Source organism: Hordeum vulgare, chromosome 4H, assembly GCF_904849725.1.
Source record: "Hordeum vulgare subsp. vulgare chromosome 4H, MorexV3_pseudomolecules_assembly, whole genome shotgun sequence".
NCBI classification, from domain to species: Eukaryota; Viridiplantae; Streptophyta; class Magnoliopsida; order Poales; family Poaceae; genus Hordeum; species Hordeum vulgare.
Window position 1 is genome coordinate 337,563,755 of NC_058521.1, and position 20,480 is coordinate 337,584,234.

Here is a 20,480-nt window from a genome sequence, read left to right on the forward strand (position 1 = left end):
TATTTCTATTTCTATTTTTCTTCATCCTCTTATTCTACTTATTCTTCTTTTCTTCTTTTTTTCTCTTCTTCTCCTTCTTATTTTCTTCTTCCTCTCTTCTTCTCTTCTTCTTTTCTTCTTCTCCTTCTTATTTTTTTTCTTCTCCTCTTCTTCTTCTTCTTCTTCTTATTCTTATTCTTATTCTTCTCCGTCTTATTTTTTCTTCTCCTCCTCTTCTTCTTCTTCTTCTCCTCCTCCTCCTCGTCCTCCTCTTCTTCTTCTCCTCTCCTCCTCCTCCTCCTCTTCTTCTTCTTCTTCCTGTTCTTTCTATTAAGCTAACTAACTAGTGGCAGATGGTCTTTATATGAAAAGCTAAGAACTAAATAACAACTACAATAACAGCAACCACTACTACAACAACTACTACAACAAGTACAATAAGAACAACTACTACAACAACTACACTAACAACAACAACTACTACAACAACAATAAAAAATCAACTTTGTAATTATAATCTAATTCCAAGAAACTAAATAACAACAAGTTAATTTTCCCATGGGGGTGGGGTGTGGGGGCTCACCGGCAGGGGCAGTTGTGGCCTCCTGGGCGGCGGGGCGGGGGTGTTGGGGTGACGGGGCGGCGCTAGGGGTGTTGGGGCTGTGGGGCGGCACCGGGGTGGTGGGGCGGCGGCGCCGGGGGGCTCTGGGGCATCGGGGCGGCGACTGGGCGGTGGGGTGGCGGTGGCGGGGCTGTGGGGCACCGGGGCGGCGCCAGGGGTGCCGGGGGCGGTTGCGCGACGGTGGCGGCGGCGGTGGGCGTCGGGGAGAGGAGGGGAAGAGAGTGGCCGTTACACAGTAGTAAGAGAGGGGGGCCGGGGTGGGGGCGGGACGGCCGTTACGAAAGTCCAAAGACTTGCCGTCTGCTGGCGGACGGTGAAGGGTTTAGACTCGTTGTCATCTGCCTCCGGACTCTTTGCCTTCCGCTAGCAGACGGCAAAGAAGGCACTATAGTTTTACCTAACATCCCCTTGGCCAGGTGGGCCCACATGTAGCTTTGCCGTCTGATGTCCTAATCTTTTTCGTCTGCGGCTGACGGCAAAGAAGTGACTGATGACAAAGACATTCTATGCCATCAGCCAGTTCTTTGCCGTTTGCTTTGTGGCAGCTGGCGGCAAAGACAGTCTTTGCCATCAGCAAACAGACGACAAAGGTTTGGCAAACGGCAAAAAACTGAATTCCGGTAGTGAAGGTGAGGCAAGCCAGAACACGCGGGTAACCCGCAATGCTGGCCATTTGCACCCTCCAGAGCACGCTACAGTGTGCTCCCACACTATAGCCACCCCCAATACCAGGCCCCGACAGCCTTGGGCCTCACCCTCGTGTCCCAAGATGCCCTCAATGTCTGGGACACGCCTTCCTATCGGCCCCTCCTTCCTCTCTCTTCGGCCACTCCAACCGTGGATGCTCGCCACCGCCCGAACCGACCAATGTGCGAGCTCGCATGCGCGACACCCCTTGGACTACATCCACACCTTCTCTCCCTGTCTTAGGTCATAGACCACCTCCATAAATGCCCCCGAGCCACTCTTCTCTCCTCCCATGGCCTCTAGGGCCGACGCCGTAGAAGACCATGAGCTCCGCTCATGGTGGACCACAACCCATATGTAAAAGCAGCCCCGAGCCCTCCTTTTTCTCCTCACTCGCTCTCTCTTGACCTTATTCGCATGCCCGTACCACTGGTTCCATCTCCCGAAGCCCCGGTGCTCGGAATCGAACCGAGGTCCGCCACATCGGAGCAACTATGATCTCCGGGTAAGGCCACCCTCTGGCTCCGTTTCTCCGTGCTTTGGCTCCCGCTTGCCTCCGTGACATGTTTCTCTCTCTCCCGGGTGGATTGCCACAGGAATCGTGGACTTGGAGCTCGCCCGAATCCCCTCGTCTATGGGCTCTCCATTGCTGGAAACTCCCTCGACTTCCCCTTAAACGGCGGCGACCTCCTGAAGCCGTTCCTATCCTTGCCTGCCCTCGACGTGCCCTCGAGCCTCGCCGGTGAGCTCGTTGTCCTCCGTTGACGGTAGGTTGACGATGACCCTGGTGGGGCCCCGCTTGTAAGACTCCCACCTCTCTCCTACCCCCCTTCTCTTTGTGATGACGGGCCCTCCCGTAAGCTTCAAAACCTGGGCGCGCGGGAGGCACCGAGTCACGTGGGCCACTTCGCTGGCTGGGCCAACCCGGCCAACCACTTTTGACCCAAAGGCACAATGCCATTTTCCTTTTTCTTTCTCTGGTTTTCCAAATATTCCTCTCGACAAAAGAAATGTCCAAATCCAATAATTCCAATTTATAAAATCTTGTAATATTGAAGATTATTTAGTGATGCCACTTGTGCATCACTTTGGAAATAAATTTGGTATTGTTTTTTTTTAAAACCCTTGTAAAGAATTTTAAAACTCTCTTAAAATTGCTTTTCACCATTTTTTACACTCCAAAACAAGAAACTAGTAATTTTGGTGTTTTATTTTTTAACCTAGTATTTTACAAAAATGGTTTGACATCTTTAGGAGTGATTTTTTCTATTTTTGTCATGGCCTTATCTTTTTCCCGTTATTATTGGGAAGATAGTTTTTGTTATTAGCGAAGGGGTTGAACTAGAATATGTCGAAGACCTCGAAGACTTCGTTGAGCCAGGCAAGCTACCCTTTGACCATGTCGGAGACCTCGAAGACTTTGTGAATGGCATATAGCACTTATTTCGTTGCATCGAATCATGAATGAAACGGTGACCACCGTGGTGGGTTACCTTTGTTATTTTTTCATTGTTACTTGCATTGAGCATGACCCTACCTTCCTATGAGGGTTGTGTGGGTGGGAAATACTTAGGATGCTAAGTAGTTGCTACGCAAGTGGGATGGGAATATTGATGGTGCAGGAAAAGAAATGATTTCAAAGATTTTTTGAAAACCCCAACGGGTTCCACTAATGCCCGAGGGAGATGGTGATGAGCTAGGTAACCACTGGAGAAAGAAGTGTTGTACTAAGGCAAGTGAGTGTGTTGTTTTAAAAAATGGATTGGTTGAAGTTGGAACCATTACTCCAACCTTACATGTGCAACCACGATACCCCTTATTGTACGGGGCCTTGTTGATTACCTTGGTCGATGCTAGAAGAGAGCCCACATTAGTAGTGGTGAGAAATCCAAAGTTTCTCTTTCAATATGGGGTCATGCCTGGTAGGGCAACCATGGGCTGTTTTCAGAAACATCGGGCACACCGTTGCGTGACCTCATGGATGGTACGATCTTGAGCGAGGCTCATATGATGTACATAATGAGTAATGGCACCAACGAGTGGACTCTTTGTTTAGTGTCGTCAGGGGAATACATTGTTCGGGTGCTTACCTCGGCTATGTAATATACCACGAGTCGTGGATGACATGGAAGTTCTCCGAGTCTTATGGCTAAACTTTCCAACCTCTACAGAGTGTAAACTATTCAAATAGTCGTGACCATGGTCAAGGATAGTTGGATGACCGCTCTTAGGCTATTTTCATTGTTTACAAAACTTGTTGTGTGGGGGGGAGAAAGATGATACTTGAGCTAAGTCAGATGACTTGACTTGATGATTGAACATGAAATGTTCAACCACTTCTTATATTTATATATGTAACTTGTTCATATGGATATCTGCAAACTTCATGATGCATAGTTTTCTCAGCTGATTGAACATGCCATTGCACTCAAAATTAGCTTTCTACAACTTACCTACTTATTGCTATATCATGCATTGTTATTGCCTTATTGCAAACATGGGTTACTTGTGAGTACATTCAAAGTACTCATTGGCTTGCCACTAGTTCTTTAATTGGAGAGGCATGGAAGAGAAGGAATATGGCAAAGAGTATGTTGGTGACAAACATGTGAACTAGGACCCTTCCCAATCAAAATGCATGTAGGATTAAGGAAAATGGCATGGGTTCACGCTTTCGTTCAAGTTTTCCGCTGCTACGTGCGTTTGGAGTTTGGCATTCATGGCGCTATCTATTAAAGACTTGATAATGTTGGCATTTATTTGTGTAAGATAGTATGTATGGATAACACTCTTGTTATCAGATTATGTGTGTTCGGTGAGCATTGATCTTAGGGATCACTGTACACGTGCATTAGGTGATCACGACTTATGAGTCGGGGTCCCCACTACGATTTTATTAGAGCCATCCTCACTCTAGGAATACTTAGTTAGCATGGATGTTAGTTAGGATAAAACCCCCGTTCCAAAACCATACCTAGTACCTATACTATAGGTTCTACATTTATTACCTCTTATTCTACATTCAAAACTTTACTGACACCTTCCCTTTAAACTTTTTTAGATGGCCGTCGTACCCGAAGACCTCGTAGCATCCGACTTTCCCCTACTCATTGAGAATAACCTAGAGCAGTGACAGTTTTGCCGACCACCCATTTTCCTCTACCACGAGCACTTGGTTGAAGCCACCAAGAAGGAGTACCACGTGGATGTGGTTGTAAAGGAAAAAGTCTCCCCGGCCAGTTGGTTCTTTGAAGGATCACACATGGAGGCCTTGGTGATCGCAATTGAGATGGCTGGACGGAAGGCACTCCTCCACATTCGAGACATCATCCCAGAGATAGTTGACGAGCCGTCTACTCGTCACCTACCTTTCTGTAAGCATGATATTGGCAAGAGTTGGATGTTGGTCCCATCCAAGGAGAAAGGAACGCCACTGAGGTTCCATGCCTACTTCAGCCTCTCCGCCGACAGTCTAGCTCACAGACTAATTAAGGAGTCTGTGAAGCTCTGCAAGGAACTTCACCACACCCGAGAGTTAGTTAGACAAGCCAAGACGAAGCAATAAGGGATCTATAAGGATAGATCCCTCAAGGGACGACCAACTATCGCTTACAAAGGAGGAGTACCCTCAGCTAGAGATGCACCCGCTCCAGGAACATCTTAGCATCGTCACATGAGTGCGAAGGGGTGTCGTGCTCTCTTCACTGACCAACCGGCAAAGCGTCACCAGGATGGAGCTCCCCGTTCTCCGGCTCCCTCGACCGGAGACGACACCTGTAGGGATGATGATAAGGAGGAAGATTAAGAAGAGTGTGAGTACGAGACCAACCTCTCCACCATTTTAGTCTGACAACCCCTGGGGTAGGATAACTCATATGTTGCCCATGAAAAGTTGAGTCCGTGTAATGGTTCATATGAAGCCATGTGTGCTTGTTGTTGTTTTGTTGTTTGTTTTTCGATGTGAGCTGCGTTTTTGCCTTAGGCAACATGTAAGCGAATTCATCACTCATCTTATCTTAATGTTATGTGTTTGGTCTTTCGACCTTTGGTTTATGACACTTGCAATATACCAACCCCTTAGGTGCGTTTCTCTCTTATTGCTTTTCCCTAACGTCTATTCTAGTTGTTTGACTTGGCTGCTCTAAACAGGATGGTGACTACCACCCGCACGAGCACTTTTAGCCACCCCAGTGCCTGCAACTCTGGTGAGCAGACCGGGCCTGGTGGGTTTACTCAGGATGGAGATCAACAGGACAGCACACAAGGCTACATTCCCTCGCCACCACCTCCACCAGAGAACATGACCATAGCTTAGTTTCTCGATGTTCTTCAGGAGGAACGCCAATCCAACTCTCCTGCTATGCAACAAGGTAGGAATGGCAATGCCCGCTGCACTCTGTCGGAGTTCATGAGGAATTTGTCCCCAACCTTCATCCAGGCTGATGAACCTCTCGATGTTGACGGCTGGATTCGCACCTTCGAGGACCTCCTTGCATTGGTCAATTGCGATGAGGATCCTGGGAAGGTTCTCTATTACTCTCACTACCTTGGAGGTACCGCCACAACTTGGTTGGATGATTTCAAGGTCATGCAAGGCGATCATGTGATCTCCTAGACTTATTTCAAGGAAGGATTCCGTAGGGCCCACATTCATTCGGTAATCATGGCTATCAAGAAAAAGGAATTTTGAGCGCTGAATCAACGAAGTGGCTCTATCAAGGAGTACATGCCAAAGTTCAATCTCTTGTTGAGGTATACCTGTGAAGATGTCATCACTAAGGTAGCCAAGATAGAGCGCTTCATGGAAGGACTCCAGCAAGCCGTGCAGTTTCAGCTTGTTGTTTGCGACTACCAAACCTTCTTTGACCTGGTGAACAGGTACCTCCTGCTTGAAGACAAGTGTCGTCCCATGGAAGACACTCGCAAGCGCAAGATGATCACCAAGGGTAGTTCTAGTAACCAAAAGCCTCACCCCTAGAGCGAACCCCAGCCATGCCAACCTATCAGCCTCAACAAGCCAGTCCTAGTGCACCTCGTCCAAGCTACCAGCCTCAGTAGTATCACAACCCCAGGCCATCTGAAAACAACCCCAATAAGAACACCGACGGAAAGATCAACAATCCTGTCCAGGTAACCTACTTTGGATGTGGTCAGCCTAGAAACATCTCTAAGTAGTTCCCCAACAAGAAGCCAGATGCACCGTGTCCCAATGCACCAAACCAAGGTCAAGCCCATGGAGCGTCGCCAAGGAACCCAGCTCCCCACAACCAGACCAACAATGACAAGGGTCGTGTGAACCACGTCATCGCCGAGGAAGCCCAGGAAGACCCGAATGTCATATTTGGTACATTCCTCGTCATCTCAACCCCAGCAACCGTTCCGTTTGATTGTGGTGCTACACATTATTTTTTTACCCAAAAGTTTGCAATAGAGAGTGCTATGAAGCCTACATCCCCGGATTGTCATATGTTGGTAAAAACCCCAGTATTAGTTTTGAGGACCAAGATAGTATGTAAAGGAGTTGGGATTAATATCAATGGGGTAGACTTCCTAGCAGATCTTATAATCTTAAACTCGCAAGGCATGGATGTGATCCTAGGCATGGATTGGATGATGAAGTACCAAGGCTAGTTAGACTGTGTCAAGTGCACGGTTACTGTGACCAATAGCCAAGGAATTCAAGTCAAGTATGTTCCCAACCCCACCTCTGCTCAAGCCCCTGAGGTCAATTGTCTGTGTGGAATTGAGTTGGATCTGGTGCGCGTAGTATGTGAATACCCAGATGTTTTTCCTAATGAGTTTCCTGGAACACCTCTTCACTATGACATTGAGTTCATCATTGACCTAATGCCTTTAGCAGGACCCATCTATAAGAAGCCCTATAGGATGGGGTCCGAAGAGTTGGCTGAATTGAAGAAGCAACTAGTTGAGCAGCTCAGAAAAGGATTTATTTTCCCTAGTGCCTCTCCTTGGGGATCACCTCTTCAGTTTGTGTCAAAGAAGGATGGAACTATCCGACTCTGTGTCGATTACAATTATCTCAATGAGATCACAATAAATAACAAGTACCAACTCCCCCAGATTTAAGACCTGTTTGATCAGATGAATGGTGCCAAGGTGTTTTCCAAGATTGATCTCATGTGTGGGTAATATCAATTGAAGATCATACTCGAAGACATTCCGAAGATGGCATTCATGACCCGGTATGGCCTGTGTGAGTACACAGTCATGTCATTTGGGTTAACCAATTCCCCAACCTACTTCATGTACCTCATGAACAAAGTCTTCATGGAGTACTCGGACAAGTTTGTCGTCGTCTTCATCGACGACATACTCGTCTTTTCCAAGTCTGAAGAAAAGCATGAGCAACAATTCAGGATGGTCCTCGATAAGCTTCGAGTGCACCAGCTTTATGCCAAGTTCAGCAAGTGTGAATTCTGGCTGCTTGAAGTTGGATTCTTGGGTCATGTGTTGACGGCAGAAGAATTGTAAGTGGATCCTTCCAAGATCAAAGCCGTGACTGAATGGCATTCTCCAAGTAATGTGAAGGAAGTGAGACGCTTCCTCGGACTCGGGGGATATTACCGCGAGTTCCTCGAAGGATTCTCGAGCATTGCCCGGCCCATGACTCAACACTTGAAGAAGTACAAGAAGTTCGAATGGACACGAAAGTGCGAAGAAAGCTTCCAAGAGATCAAGAAGAGGTTGGCAACGACCCCGGTTTTAGCCACCCCTTACATTCACAAGGAGTATGTGATATATTGTGATGCATCAAGAACCGGGCTTGTTGGTGTTCTGATGCAAGAAGGCAGAGTCGTTGCATACCTATCTAGAAAGCTACACCACTCATGATCTTGAGTTGGTAGCTGTGGTTTACGCCTTGAAGACATGGCGAGATTACCTTCTGGGAAGGGGATGCGAGATATACATAGACCACGAGAGTTTGATGTATATTTTCACTTAGAAGGAATTGAACATGAGGCAACGACGGTGGTTGGAGTTTATCAAAGTCTGCAACCTCAGTGTTTAATATCACCCTGGAAAGGCTAATGTAGTAGCTGATGCCTTAAGCAAAAAGGCTTGTTCCTTGAATGATATGAATAAGGAAAGGCTAACCACCTTGCATAAAGAACATGAAAGCTTTGGCTTGGAACTAGTTGCACCAGGATTTCTAGCCAGCCTCGAAGAAAAGCCTAACTTGATGGACGATATTAAGGAAGCTCAGAAGGTACATGAGAGTATTGAAGGCATCAAGAGGAGGATCGAGAAAGGCAAGGCCACAGGATTCACAATGGATGAACAAGGAGTCGTATGGTTTGGGAATTTCATTTGCGTACCCAACAAAGTTGACCTTAAGAATGTGATCTTGCAAGAGGCCCATGACACTCCGTATTCCATTCATCCTTGAGGAACTGAGATGCACCAAGACATGAAAGCAAGATTCTGGTGGCATGACATGCAGGGCGAAATATCCACTTATGTTGCTAAGTGTGACATATGTCGGAGGGTCAAGTCTGAATGGAAGAGTTTCTGTTGAGTTTTCTGTGCTGAAGTTTTCAAGTTTTAGGTGTTATCGCGATGGACGAAGGAATAAGGAGTGGTAAGTGCCTAATATTGGGGATTCCCAAGGCACCCCAAGGTAATATTATTGGAAGACTCGAGAGTCTAAGCTTGGGGATGCCCTGCAAGGAATCCCCTCTTTTGTCTCAATCCATCGGTATGTCACTTGGAGTTATATTTTTATTCATCACATGATATGAGTTTTGCTTGGAGCGTCATTTTCTTTGTTTCTTTAATTTTCCACAATCATCGTTCTCTGAATACACCTATTTGGGAGAGGGACGCTATCACCATAATTTATTAAAATACTCTTTCTGGTTCACTTATATCATTTGATATTAGCACTTGCTCTAGCACTTCACTTATATTTTTTAGAGCACAATGGCGTCTAGATTTTATAGAAATAATTACACACTCGTTCTTCACTTATATTTGTTTGAGAGTTAATAAATAGTGTCAGTAATTTGCATGGGTTATAAGACTAATTAAAAAACAATAGGTATGCAGTGAGTGCATAATCAAAACCATATGTAGCATATAAAAGAGAAATCACGGTTAATGATATTAATGTGGTAATGTGAAAAAGCATGAGTGCTGAGAATTGGTTAATATCGGTATCGTGAATTAGAGGTGTTAACTTGTTGTACATCCAAATATTTTCATGGCATGGTGATGATGTGTGAGCATACTTATTCCTTGTTGAAATCCTAGTGTTGTTTAAGTCGGGGGCCGCGATGGTTAACTCCTACCAACCTCCTCCCTAGGGGCATGCGAGTAGTGATTTTCTTTGAAAGAGCTAATAAAATCTTGCAATAAGTATATGAGTTCTTTAAGACTAATTTGAATCCATGGATATACACACTCTCGTCTCTATATATTTGCTAGCCTCTTCGGTACTGTGCATTTCCCATTCTCACCTCAAGGATCGGTGCAAATTTTGCCAGTGCATCCAAACCTCGTGACATGATACGCTCTATTGCACATAATCCTCATTATATCTTCCTCAAAACAGCCATGACACCTACCTATCATGGCATTTCCGTAGCCCTTTTCAAATATATTGCCATGCAACTTCCACCGTCACATTATATGACTAGTACTTCCATTTTCATATTTCTTTGCATGATCATATAACCAAACATAGTATTTGTGTCAAAGCCACCGTTCATTATTGTTATACATGTTACATTCATCATTGCACTTACCAGTACAGTGCCAGAGGCATTCGTATAGAGTCATATTATCCTATCAGTTTTTCATATTGAGTTGTAAGTAAATAAAAGTGTGATGATCATCATTATATAGGGCACTGTCTCAGTGAGGGAAGGATGATGGAGACAATAATTCCCCCACAGGTCGGGTAGATACTCCAGACGATAAATAAGGAAAATACTAAACCAAGAGAGAGAGAGAGAGACAAAAAAGAGAAAAACAAAAATAGAAAATAGATAAATGAGAGAAAAGAGAGAAGGGACAATGCTACTACCTCTTATTCCACACTTGTACCTTTAAGTGGCACCATGTTCTTCATATGCTAGTGGTAATTTTTCATTACAGAACTTGGCTTGTATATTCCGTTGATGGGCTTCCTCAAATTCCCGAGGTGTTCATGAGCAAGCAAGTTAGACGCACACCCACTTAGCTTCAGTTGAGCTTTCATACACCTATAGCTCTAGTGCATCCGTTGCATGGCAATCCCTACTCATGGCATTGATATCTATTGATGGGCATATCCATAGCCCATTTATATGCCTAGTTGATGTGAGACATTCTTCTCCACTTTCACCCCTTTGAAACCTACCACCATATTCTATTCCACCTTCATGTTATATCCATGGTTTAGGCTCATATATTGCGCAAGTAATAAAAAGATTAAGCATGGTAAAAAGTACAATCTAATTGCCTCACTTGACACCGTGGTGCTTAACATTTCTATTTATGTGGTGAGGATGGAGCCATGCTATATTTATATGATAAAATGAATAAGGGTGAACATTATTTAAGCATCGTATGCTTTAAGACTTGAAGACTATGTTGCTTATATTTATAAGCATTACTACGTTGATGTTTCTTAATTCATCGTTTGTCAATGATCAAACATGCAATAGATTACACGTTGGGTACCATGTCACATATCTTTTTTGTTTTTACCATTTACCTACCCGATGACGAGAAGGAATTAAGCTTGGGGATGCTGATATGTCTCCAATATATCTATAACTTTTTATTGTTCCATGGTACTATATTGTCATTCTATTATACTATTTTGGAGTTTATTTACAAAATAATTTTTTTGAGCACTAACCTATTTACCCATTGCCTAGTGCTAGTTGCTATTTTCTCTATGTTTTTGTATTTTCAGGTTTACATTTCCAAAAGAAGCCCAATTTCCACAAAACTTTTTGGTGATTTTTTTGGACCAAAAGAAGACCTCGAAGCTTCGGGTGGAGGGCAGAAGCCTCACAAGGGAGGCACGAGCCAACAGGGTGCGACCAGGGGCTGGGACGTGCCATCTTGCCTTGTCCTCCCATCGACAGCCACCTCGCGTCCCTCTTCGTCCTATAAATTCACATATATTCCAAAAACCCTAGAGGGCCACCCGAAACACTTTTTTCTCTGCCGCAAGTATTTCTTGCATTGTGTGCCCATCTAGAACACTATTCCGGTGCCCTGTCGGAGGAGGGATCAATTATGGAGGGCCTCTATATCATCCTTGCTGCTCCCATGGTGATGTGTGAGTAGTTCACCACAGACCTACGAGTTCGTGGTTAGTAACTAGATGGCTATCTCTCTTTCTTGATCTTTAATACAATTTCCGTCGCATCTTTGCTTTTATCTATTCGATGTAATTCTTTTGTGTAGTATATTTGTTGGGATATGATGAATTGTGGATTTATGTTCAGATTATTCATAATAAATATTTGAGTCGTCTCCGAATTCTAAATATGATTCTTATGTGCATAATTATAGCTTCGTAAATCTCTGTGATCTATTTTTTTGCTTTGGCCAAGTAGCTTGATCTTTCTTCAGTGAGAGGGGTGCGGTGTGGCTGGTTTAATATGATGGGTTTCTATATCCCAGTGACCGAAAGGGGACAAGATACGTATTTTTATCATTGCTACTAAGGATAATACGATGGGGGTTAGTACATATTAATTGAATTCCTTTTGTCTATATCATGTCAATGTTCTCCAAGCATTACTCGGTTTTACTTAATACTCTAGATACATGCTGGATAGTGGTCGATGGGTGGAGTAATAGTAATAGGTGCAGACAGGAGTTGGCCTCTTTTATTATGGACATGATGCCTATATACACATGATCATTATTGTGAATATCACATAACTATGCGCTTTTCTATCATTTTCCCAATAGTAATTTGTTTACCCACCGTATGCTTGCTTTCATGATAGATGCTACTAGGGAAAAATATGGCCCTCAGGTCTTTTCACTTATAGGTTTATAAATTCTGCAATACCTCGTTGTTCTTATTGAAAATTTATTTTATTTTGAAATTTACAATTATCTACTACCAACCAAACTACTTACAAGATTGAAAATAACGAGTCCAAGGAGATTAACAACCCTCTTGCCCGTGTTGGGTGCAAGTGTTTGCTCTTTTGTGTGTAGACGCTTAAGATGGGGGTTGGTCGTTACTCCTATTGCTTTGATAAACCTTGGTTCTGTATCGAGGGAAAGACTTACCTGTATTGTGCTGCATCACCTGTTCCTCTTCAAGGAAAACCCAATGCAAATCACAAGTATAAATAACTTTATGAAAGATTTAACCCTGAACGAATGCTCTAACTCATCCAACACAAACTAACCACAAGCTGCGGTGTAAAACCTCAAACACGAGATAGCCTGAAGTGTCCTCGGAATCCTGGTACAAAAGACATCCCTTATAGGCAGAACAAATCCATGAAGACCACTTAGCATGCCATATCCCAATAGTATCCACATGTATCTAGTTCTCAAGGCACTATCAGATGAGGAGTACGTACAATGGACAAATTAAACACCTGAGTTGCCTAGGCTGGCCCCGCAAGTGGCTCTGGTTTGGACCAACACTCATGAGTAGCACTGGCCCGGTTTGTTGATTAAATAATCCATGGGATGATCGTTCCCTATGTAAGTTTTATTACTTAAGGAAATGTAGTATCAATGTTGCGCCTTGCCAGAAGAGTTTTATCCCAAAACAAATTATCAAGGGCTCACCATAACAACCCCAAGCAGGTTAGGAGGGATTAATACGAAACATACAACTCGTAATCAGAAACTAAGGTGGGAAGGGTGGAACAGAACACCAAGCAAAAAGGCCAACCCTTCCACCCTTTACCAAGTGTATGTGTGCATTAATTAAATTAAGCAAGATATTATGGCAATTGCTAGGTGAGCCAAAATCACACCCTCCGAGATTCATATATCGGTCTCATCAAAAACTATAAAGGTGCCACAATTTGCACTAGTTGGTGCAACCAAGTTTTTTTACTTCAGTTTCACCGAGTTGGGAAATAATTTTGTAACGGTTGGATTTGTGGAGATGCCTATATATACCCCTCCACCTACCTCTCATTCACATAGGAAATACTCAGAATGAACCAACACTTGCCCCATCCATTTTTCTAAGAGAGAGTCACCTACTCATGTGTTGAGATCAAGATATTCCATTCACTACTGGAATCGGCTTCTTTGCCATGAGTCCATTCTTTGCCATCTACTTGCTGATGGCAAAGAAGTTCTTTGCCGCCTCCTTCCACGAAATAGATGACACATAATGAACTGATGTAAAATATACTATTTGCCATTATTACATTCTTTTACGCCTACCAGGAGATGACAAAGATCCTGAAGCCACACGACAAAGAGCCTAGTTGGGCCCCACTGTACCCTGGGGATGGATAGGTCAAATGGACGGTGTGGATGCCATCCACTATTTCTTTGTCGTCTGCCTTTAGGCTATTTGTCATCTGCTGGCAGACGGCAAAGCCCTTGCCTATGTAACGGTCGTTAGCCCCCTCTCTCTCCCACCTTCTTCCACCCCACAACCGCCGGCGCCACCTCCGGCCACCATCGGACCCACCAACAACCGTGCACCTCCCTCCCTTCCCCCACCTCCTTCCCCCACTACAGTCAGCTCCTCCCTCCCTTCCCCCATCGCCCACCTTGTCCATCCCCTTCCCCACCCATGCAACCGCCAACACCCCCCCCCGACCACCTCCGTCCACCACCACACACCTCCCTCCCTTCCCCACCTCCTTCCCCCATCGACGAACCTTCGCCCTCCCTTCCCCCACCTCCGCAACTAGCGCCACCTCCTCCCCCAACCACCTCCCTACAACAGGCACCCGGGCAGGATTAAGGAGGCGACGCCCCACCGTCGGAGCCAGGCCACCATGCCCCCTCCCCATGGCCCTACGCCACCATCGCAGAGCAATACCCCCTCGAAGGTTCAGTCCATTTTTTTAGTTTTGACAAATTTGTGGAGAACTATGTTAATCAAGCTCTCATGATATTTCCTCTACTTCAAGATGCTTTGTGAGAATTAATTTGCATGCCTCTGAATTTTGATTTTCTTTACTGAGTAGGACTACAAGTGTTTGTTCATAATTATTCCACCTTAAGGTCTTGATGATTACTCAAGGAATGTGCTTTGTTTCTTTACTGAGTAGAACAATGAATAAACTAAAGAATGGAATATATGGTTTATATGCACAATACTTGATCATTTAGTTAGAGAGTGGCCTTGACCTCCAATCTGCATTCATATATCTACAAGAAAATGTACACTTCGGTTAGAAACAAATCTCATGGTAAATAATTTGGGTGCTCAACATGTATTTCTAAACATTATGGGTGAATGATATGTACATTTTATTCGTCGTGACTTCATGTAAATGATGTAATAGGAGTTCTAGGTTGTTTCGTTCCATCTGTAAAACCCTTGAAGCCCGGTTGGTGTTAGACAGGAAAGTCAAACATAATTTTAACATGGAAACGAAAAAGTATGTTTCGAAGGAGAAAACATAAAAACACAAACAAATAGTCACAATCAAAAATTGTGGTACAACCTATTTTCAAGAGTACCTATCATGTGTCAATAAGATTGCACACATATACTCGAAAGTCCCGTTGGAGCTACATTATATCACGATCTACTCCGTGTGTTACCTATTTCCCCAAGAACAAGTGACGAAAAGTATATTAAAGTGCATAAACACTGACACAATTTGATGGTTAAGACAAACCTTTCTCTTGGTTGGGTATTTAAAATTTGTGTCAAGTAGGAACTGATGTATATGCGTAGCTTAAGGGTGTCGATAATGAAGTCCTCTGTTCTTGTTGAAATCTGCATCAAGCAGGTCAAAGCCTAAAATGACCTATATTGATTCTACTCCAAATCGACCTGAAAAGAGCACAGAAATGAAGCAAAGATTACATTGCTAGCAGTAGCCAAACTATTCCATGCGAGATGACCCAATCGGAGAAAGAGACAAATAGGTTCTTCTATTCTATTGCAAGTTAGTGAATATATATATTTTGCAAGATAAAGTACGGATTAAACATCTAGCATTTTGTTTCAAAAATAATCTCTACTTAACTTTAAGAGGTCACTAGGTGAAGGGATGGTTCATTTGTCATTTTTTCTTTTTCATGAAGCTTAAGAACCCAATCCTTACTAGAAATAGGAAGAAACTATAGTGATTTTCAGCATCGTTCGGAGTGAAAACCAACAACTACAGAATGTGTTTAAATCATATTTTATATGCTACTTGGTTTAGTTTGGAATCTGCCTTCTAGATCAAACTAAGTGAAATGTGATGTATAATATTAGGTCAATGATTCTAATAGCAGTGTGAAATATCGGCTTGTGTTATTTAAGTATTTATTTCTTGAAGAAGCAACTTAATGATTTCATAAATGTTTTGTTACACACGGTTTAGCATCCTTGTAAACCTTTGATGACATGCAAGGGTGGACATTGTAGGCCTTAAACCAATGTCATTCACACATTATAACAACATGCTAGTGGTTGTGTGTGAACAACCGTCTCCTTGTGTCATAGCTATATTTTTTATCAATCTCGTAGTCATGACATACAAATTTATAAGGGGGCAATTTTAACACCCCAAAAATTTAACCATAATATCTTTGATAAAATTATTTTGCCAGGAATATTAATTTTTCTTTTTGGATTTCTCTTGATTTTCAGAACCGTTCTTTCCTTGGCATCTTAAAACATTTTTGCCCTCCAATAAATGTTTGGGAAAAAACATTGTTGGACTTGCATGTTTGACTTAATTCTTCCTTTCATTTTTAGTATTTGAGTGAGAAATATTTTCATAATTAAACAAGCCTCACTGAATTTTCTTAAATGGATTTCTTACTCTTTAAAGACCTCTATTGCACCACAACCTCTTTAAATGTTCTTTTGAAAATTCTACAAAAATTTGCAGATGTCATGAGATGCCTCTGGATCATATTTATGCAAATACCCTTCTTAGGCTTTTGAAAAATTTGAGCAAAACATCGTCATTTCTATTGTGGCCCAGTTTAGCACTTTGAACTGCAACCCTATTTTATTTTGCCTCAAAGCCGATGAGATTTTTACTACTTGTAGTTGACCCTATCAAACCCTTACGTACAAGAGTTTAGCTCCAGTGAAATTGTTTGAGCCCATGTAATAAACTGGTGGAGTTTCTATCCACAAACTAAGTTTTGTAAAACTTGCACTACAAACTTTCTCTTTTTCTCAAACTAAGCCTACCACCCTCTTATTATTCTAAGGAGACTTTCGTGTGGAAAGTTTGGTGGCCAGATTGGTCTTCTAGGTGGTCTTGACATTTTGTCAAAACCTTGTGTGCCTAGCCACTATTGTCATAGTGATGAGATTGCATTATGGACTTGCCTATCTTGTCAAACCAGCATGTCCACTAGACCTTTTGCAAACCACCCTAATGAGCGTGTTAATTTTCATCTTAATCCAAGCCCTCTATCATGCCCAGGCATTTTAGCGAGCAGGTGGTGTACGTGCTTTGGACGCATCCAACAGAGCCGTCGCACTCACCTACCCCACACGCGTGACCTTTTTCGTAGTGTCAAGCGAGTGCAGCTTTTTCCCTCCTAGTATCCGCTTGGGCCATGACCAGTGCCCCACAGCCCCTCCCCGCTCACCAGCTGATCCCTGGAGCAGCGCACAACTCGTCCGTGAGCCCCTGCACCCCCGCCAGATGGCTCTGCTCCCTTGCCCGTCGCTAGAGGCTTTCGTCGTCGATCTTATCCTCGGGCTCCAACAGAACAGACGTTGAACGCCTGTATAAGGAGGCGCCTGAGCGCTTGGAGCACCCCCATCCTCCTCCCTAGACCCACAGCTAGCTGCCCAGCGCCCCAGTTCGACCGAAGCCGCCCGCCCTGCTCGCCCCCGGCTGCGTCGCCGCCGCCAACATCCGGACGAATTCCGGCAATCCCGAGCCCCTGCCGCTCCATCTTAGCCACCAGTAGCTCAACCACGTCCCCTAGGATCCATCCCCAATGCAAAATCGCATCGGTAGCGAGCCGTAGGCAGAAGCCAGTGCGCCAGAGCCTCCCTTCTGCCTTGGTCGGACGTGTGCTCACTCCCGAGCTCTACGGCGATTCACATGCCCTCCAGAGGATGAGGCCCTTACCCCCAAGGACGCCGGTGTGCCCAGCTCCGGGAATGGTGCTTCCTAGCGCCAGAAATTGCCATCAGCGTTGTCCCTCCCCTCTGCCCGTGCCCGCAAGGGGGAAGAAGACGAACTTGACCGGTGGGTTCAACTTGTCGGTGAGCCAGCCCTAGCCTTGATGGCACATGCCTCGCATTACTCTTTCTTCGTGAGTATGTTTCGTTGCAGGCTAACATATTTGTTTTGAAAAATGTTTCTTCTCTATTTTATTTAAAAACAAATTTTTGACCAAACTTTGACTGCTTATAACTTTTAAACTAGAAATCGAAATGAATCGATTCTTTTTTTCGTCGGTTCTCAAATTTCGCCTAGTTTATTGTCAGATTTATTTAAATAAAATTCAAACAACTTTTATACACTGTTTTGGCAATGTGTGTTGATTCAGTATTTTAAAAATAGGAAAACATGGAGGGAATAATTCTGTCAAGATTTTTGGGGTGCACACCACCCTTCTTGATACCAAAGTCAAGCATATTGAACCCCAATTTGTCTTAAGTGTGTGATGGCTTGCTGCAATGAATGGATGCATGGTTATGCTACTTAGATAAAAACTCTTCATAGCAACATATTTTGCATGAAAGCATGTGATGGGTACTACTTGATATTGAGAATATAATGCTAGTGATGAGTGGGTAGTGCCTCGTGCCACGTATGCCATGTGGGTATGGATAACCTTGGAGGAAGGTTTTTCATGATAAACATGTGACCGTGAAACTGATATCTTGTGGCGACAAGAATAATCAGTTAGGGCATATCGAGGTGTGATGGTGGTAACCCTATTGAACAACATTTAGGAGTTTTGAGGTGCTAACCCTTGCAGAAAAACTTAAACCTACAGAGTCGACCGTAGATCGAGTCTTGTGCCAGTAACCCCCATACTTGATTTGTGCTACCACTTGTCAGTGCACCAGGTAGGGTGCCATTGAGTAAATCGTCGACCCCTTTCCTTGCACACACCGTATAGAGAGGCCACTGTGGAAGATACCAGTTGCAACTTGTATGCATGCCACATGGTCCGGGGGCATGTGGGTTTTCGGCCTGGGGCTGAGAGGGGAGCACCCCTTAGTAGCACGCGGTATATATTTGGTCCCATGCTAGGTGGAGATCGTAATATTCCCACTCATAGTCTAACCTAACGAGTGACGTGGGCGATCCGAGGCATCGGGAAGTTAAACTCGCATGTGCAGGTTAGGTGTGTTTTCTAGTCAAAGACCATAATCGGAATTAGTTAACATTTCTGCTTGACTAAAGAAATTCGTTACTCGTGGGTAAAGAGTACACCCTCTGCAGAGATTTATACCTATTCGGATAGTCGTGTCCGCGGTTAAGGACTACACTCTGAGATAGGTAAAGTGTTGGTCTGAGTGGGGGTGTTACGAGGAAATAGATTAACTACGAGAATAACCATATCTCAAGGTGTATGACTATATTTTATTGTTGTGGATTAACCCCTTTTGTGTGTGGATCAGGAATATCCCTGGGATGGTTCTACGTACTGGATATTCATCATTGTAATTGATATTATAAGCCCTTTATGCGTTGTTGCTCAGACGCCCGACTGTGGTAACTTTTGTTATTTCATATAAGCCGTGTATGCAGTGTCGCTCAGATGCCCGACTGTGGCACACATTTATTATTTCATATAATCACTTTATGAGAGTCCCTCAGACGTCCGATTGTGGCAACTATTATTATTTCATATAAGCCTTGTATGTCGTGTCGTTGAGATGCCCGACTGTGGCATGCATTTATTATTTCATATAAGCCATTTATAAGGTGTCGCTTAGACGCCCGACTGTGGCAACGCTTATTACTTTTATATAACCCCTTTTTGTGGTGTCGCTTCGGACGCCCAGCTGGAGCACACCTGTTATTATTTCATTATAAGCCCTCTACGCGACGTCCCTCAGACGTGCGACTGTGGCTTATATTGAGTGTCCTTACGAGGGGTCGCCTTAGACGGCCAACCGACACATTTAAATTGATTGTTACCCTTTACCTTGTTTGTTTATACATCATCAGTATGAATGATTTATCTACACAATTGCATCCATAATTTAAATCTTATGGCATGCCAGAGTTATTAAGATTTTAGTGCATGCATCTCACCTGCTTTAACTTATCTGTTTTCAAGATGTTTGCGAGTACATTCAGAGTACTCACCGGCTTGGCCCTGGCTATTGTCTTGGTAGATTGCGTATTTGGAGAGGAACAGGATAATATCAACCCCGGAACCTAGGAGTCATGGATAGCATCCTTGCTTGATAGGAGTTATCCATGTCAACTGTTCCTGTGGGAATGGAGTCTCATGGACACTTGAGATCCACGAGTCGCTTCCGCCGTCAGCCTTTACACCTTTTCTTTACCCCATGGACCTTTATGGTCTTGTACCCCAAATTTTTTATTTTTCCTTCGAATTTCTGTATCAAATGAGTGTCCACCAGCTAACAGTAATCCTGGGGCTGCTGAACAGAAGGGCCTGTTTTCTTGGAATTTTTATCCCGAAAAACTGGTCGCATAGCTATCAAAGGCTCTGTGTTATTTTTTAGGACGCAAGTAAATAACCAGCGTTAAATCTCTACTGTTCACATAGGAACTATAGCAGATAACCACATCATAGTATCATCACTAGTAGATACATTAAGACCTAAACTTGAGAGCAAAACCAGTGTCACTGCCTATTGTACCAATGTGACAAGTGTTCTTCATCGCAAACCATCAACAGAGTGACCCTGTGGGAGAGAATAGAATCATCATTATGGATATTTAGCTTGTCGTGTAGTTCGAGTACAAGGTAATAGTATGATCGATAATATAATAAACAAAACATGCTTAAAAATTATTTCCATTCTTTGCTTCAATAGTATGCTCAAGTACCACTATTGATTCACACATTTATTTGTATAGTTGATTACAATATTATTGAA

The 20,480-nt window shown here is 43.7% G+C and overlaps 1 protein-coding gene across 1 annotated transcript; it reads left to right on the forward strand.

Moving 5' to 3' along the window:
• Nucleotides 1–5,648: 5,648 nt before the first annotated feature.
• Nucleotides 5,649–20,046, forward strand: LOC123450505 (wiskott-Aldrich syndrome protein homolog 1-like). Its single transcript, XM_045127715.1, has 3 exons — nucleotides 5,649–5,841; nucleotides 17,062–17,651; nucleotides 19,023–20,046. The coding sequence occupies exons 1-3, from the start codon at nucleotides 5,649–5,651 to the stop codon at nucleotides 19,137–19,139; spliced, it is 900 nt and encodes a 299-aa protein (XP_044983650.1). The 3' UTR covers nucleotides 19,140–20,046.
• Nucleotides 20,047–20,480: the final 434 nt, after the last annotated feature.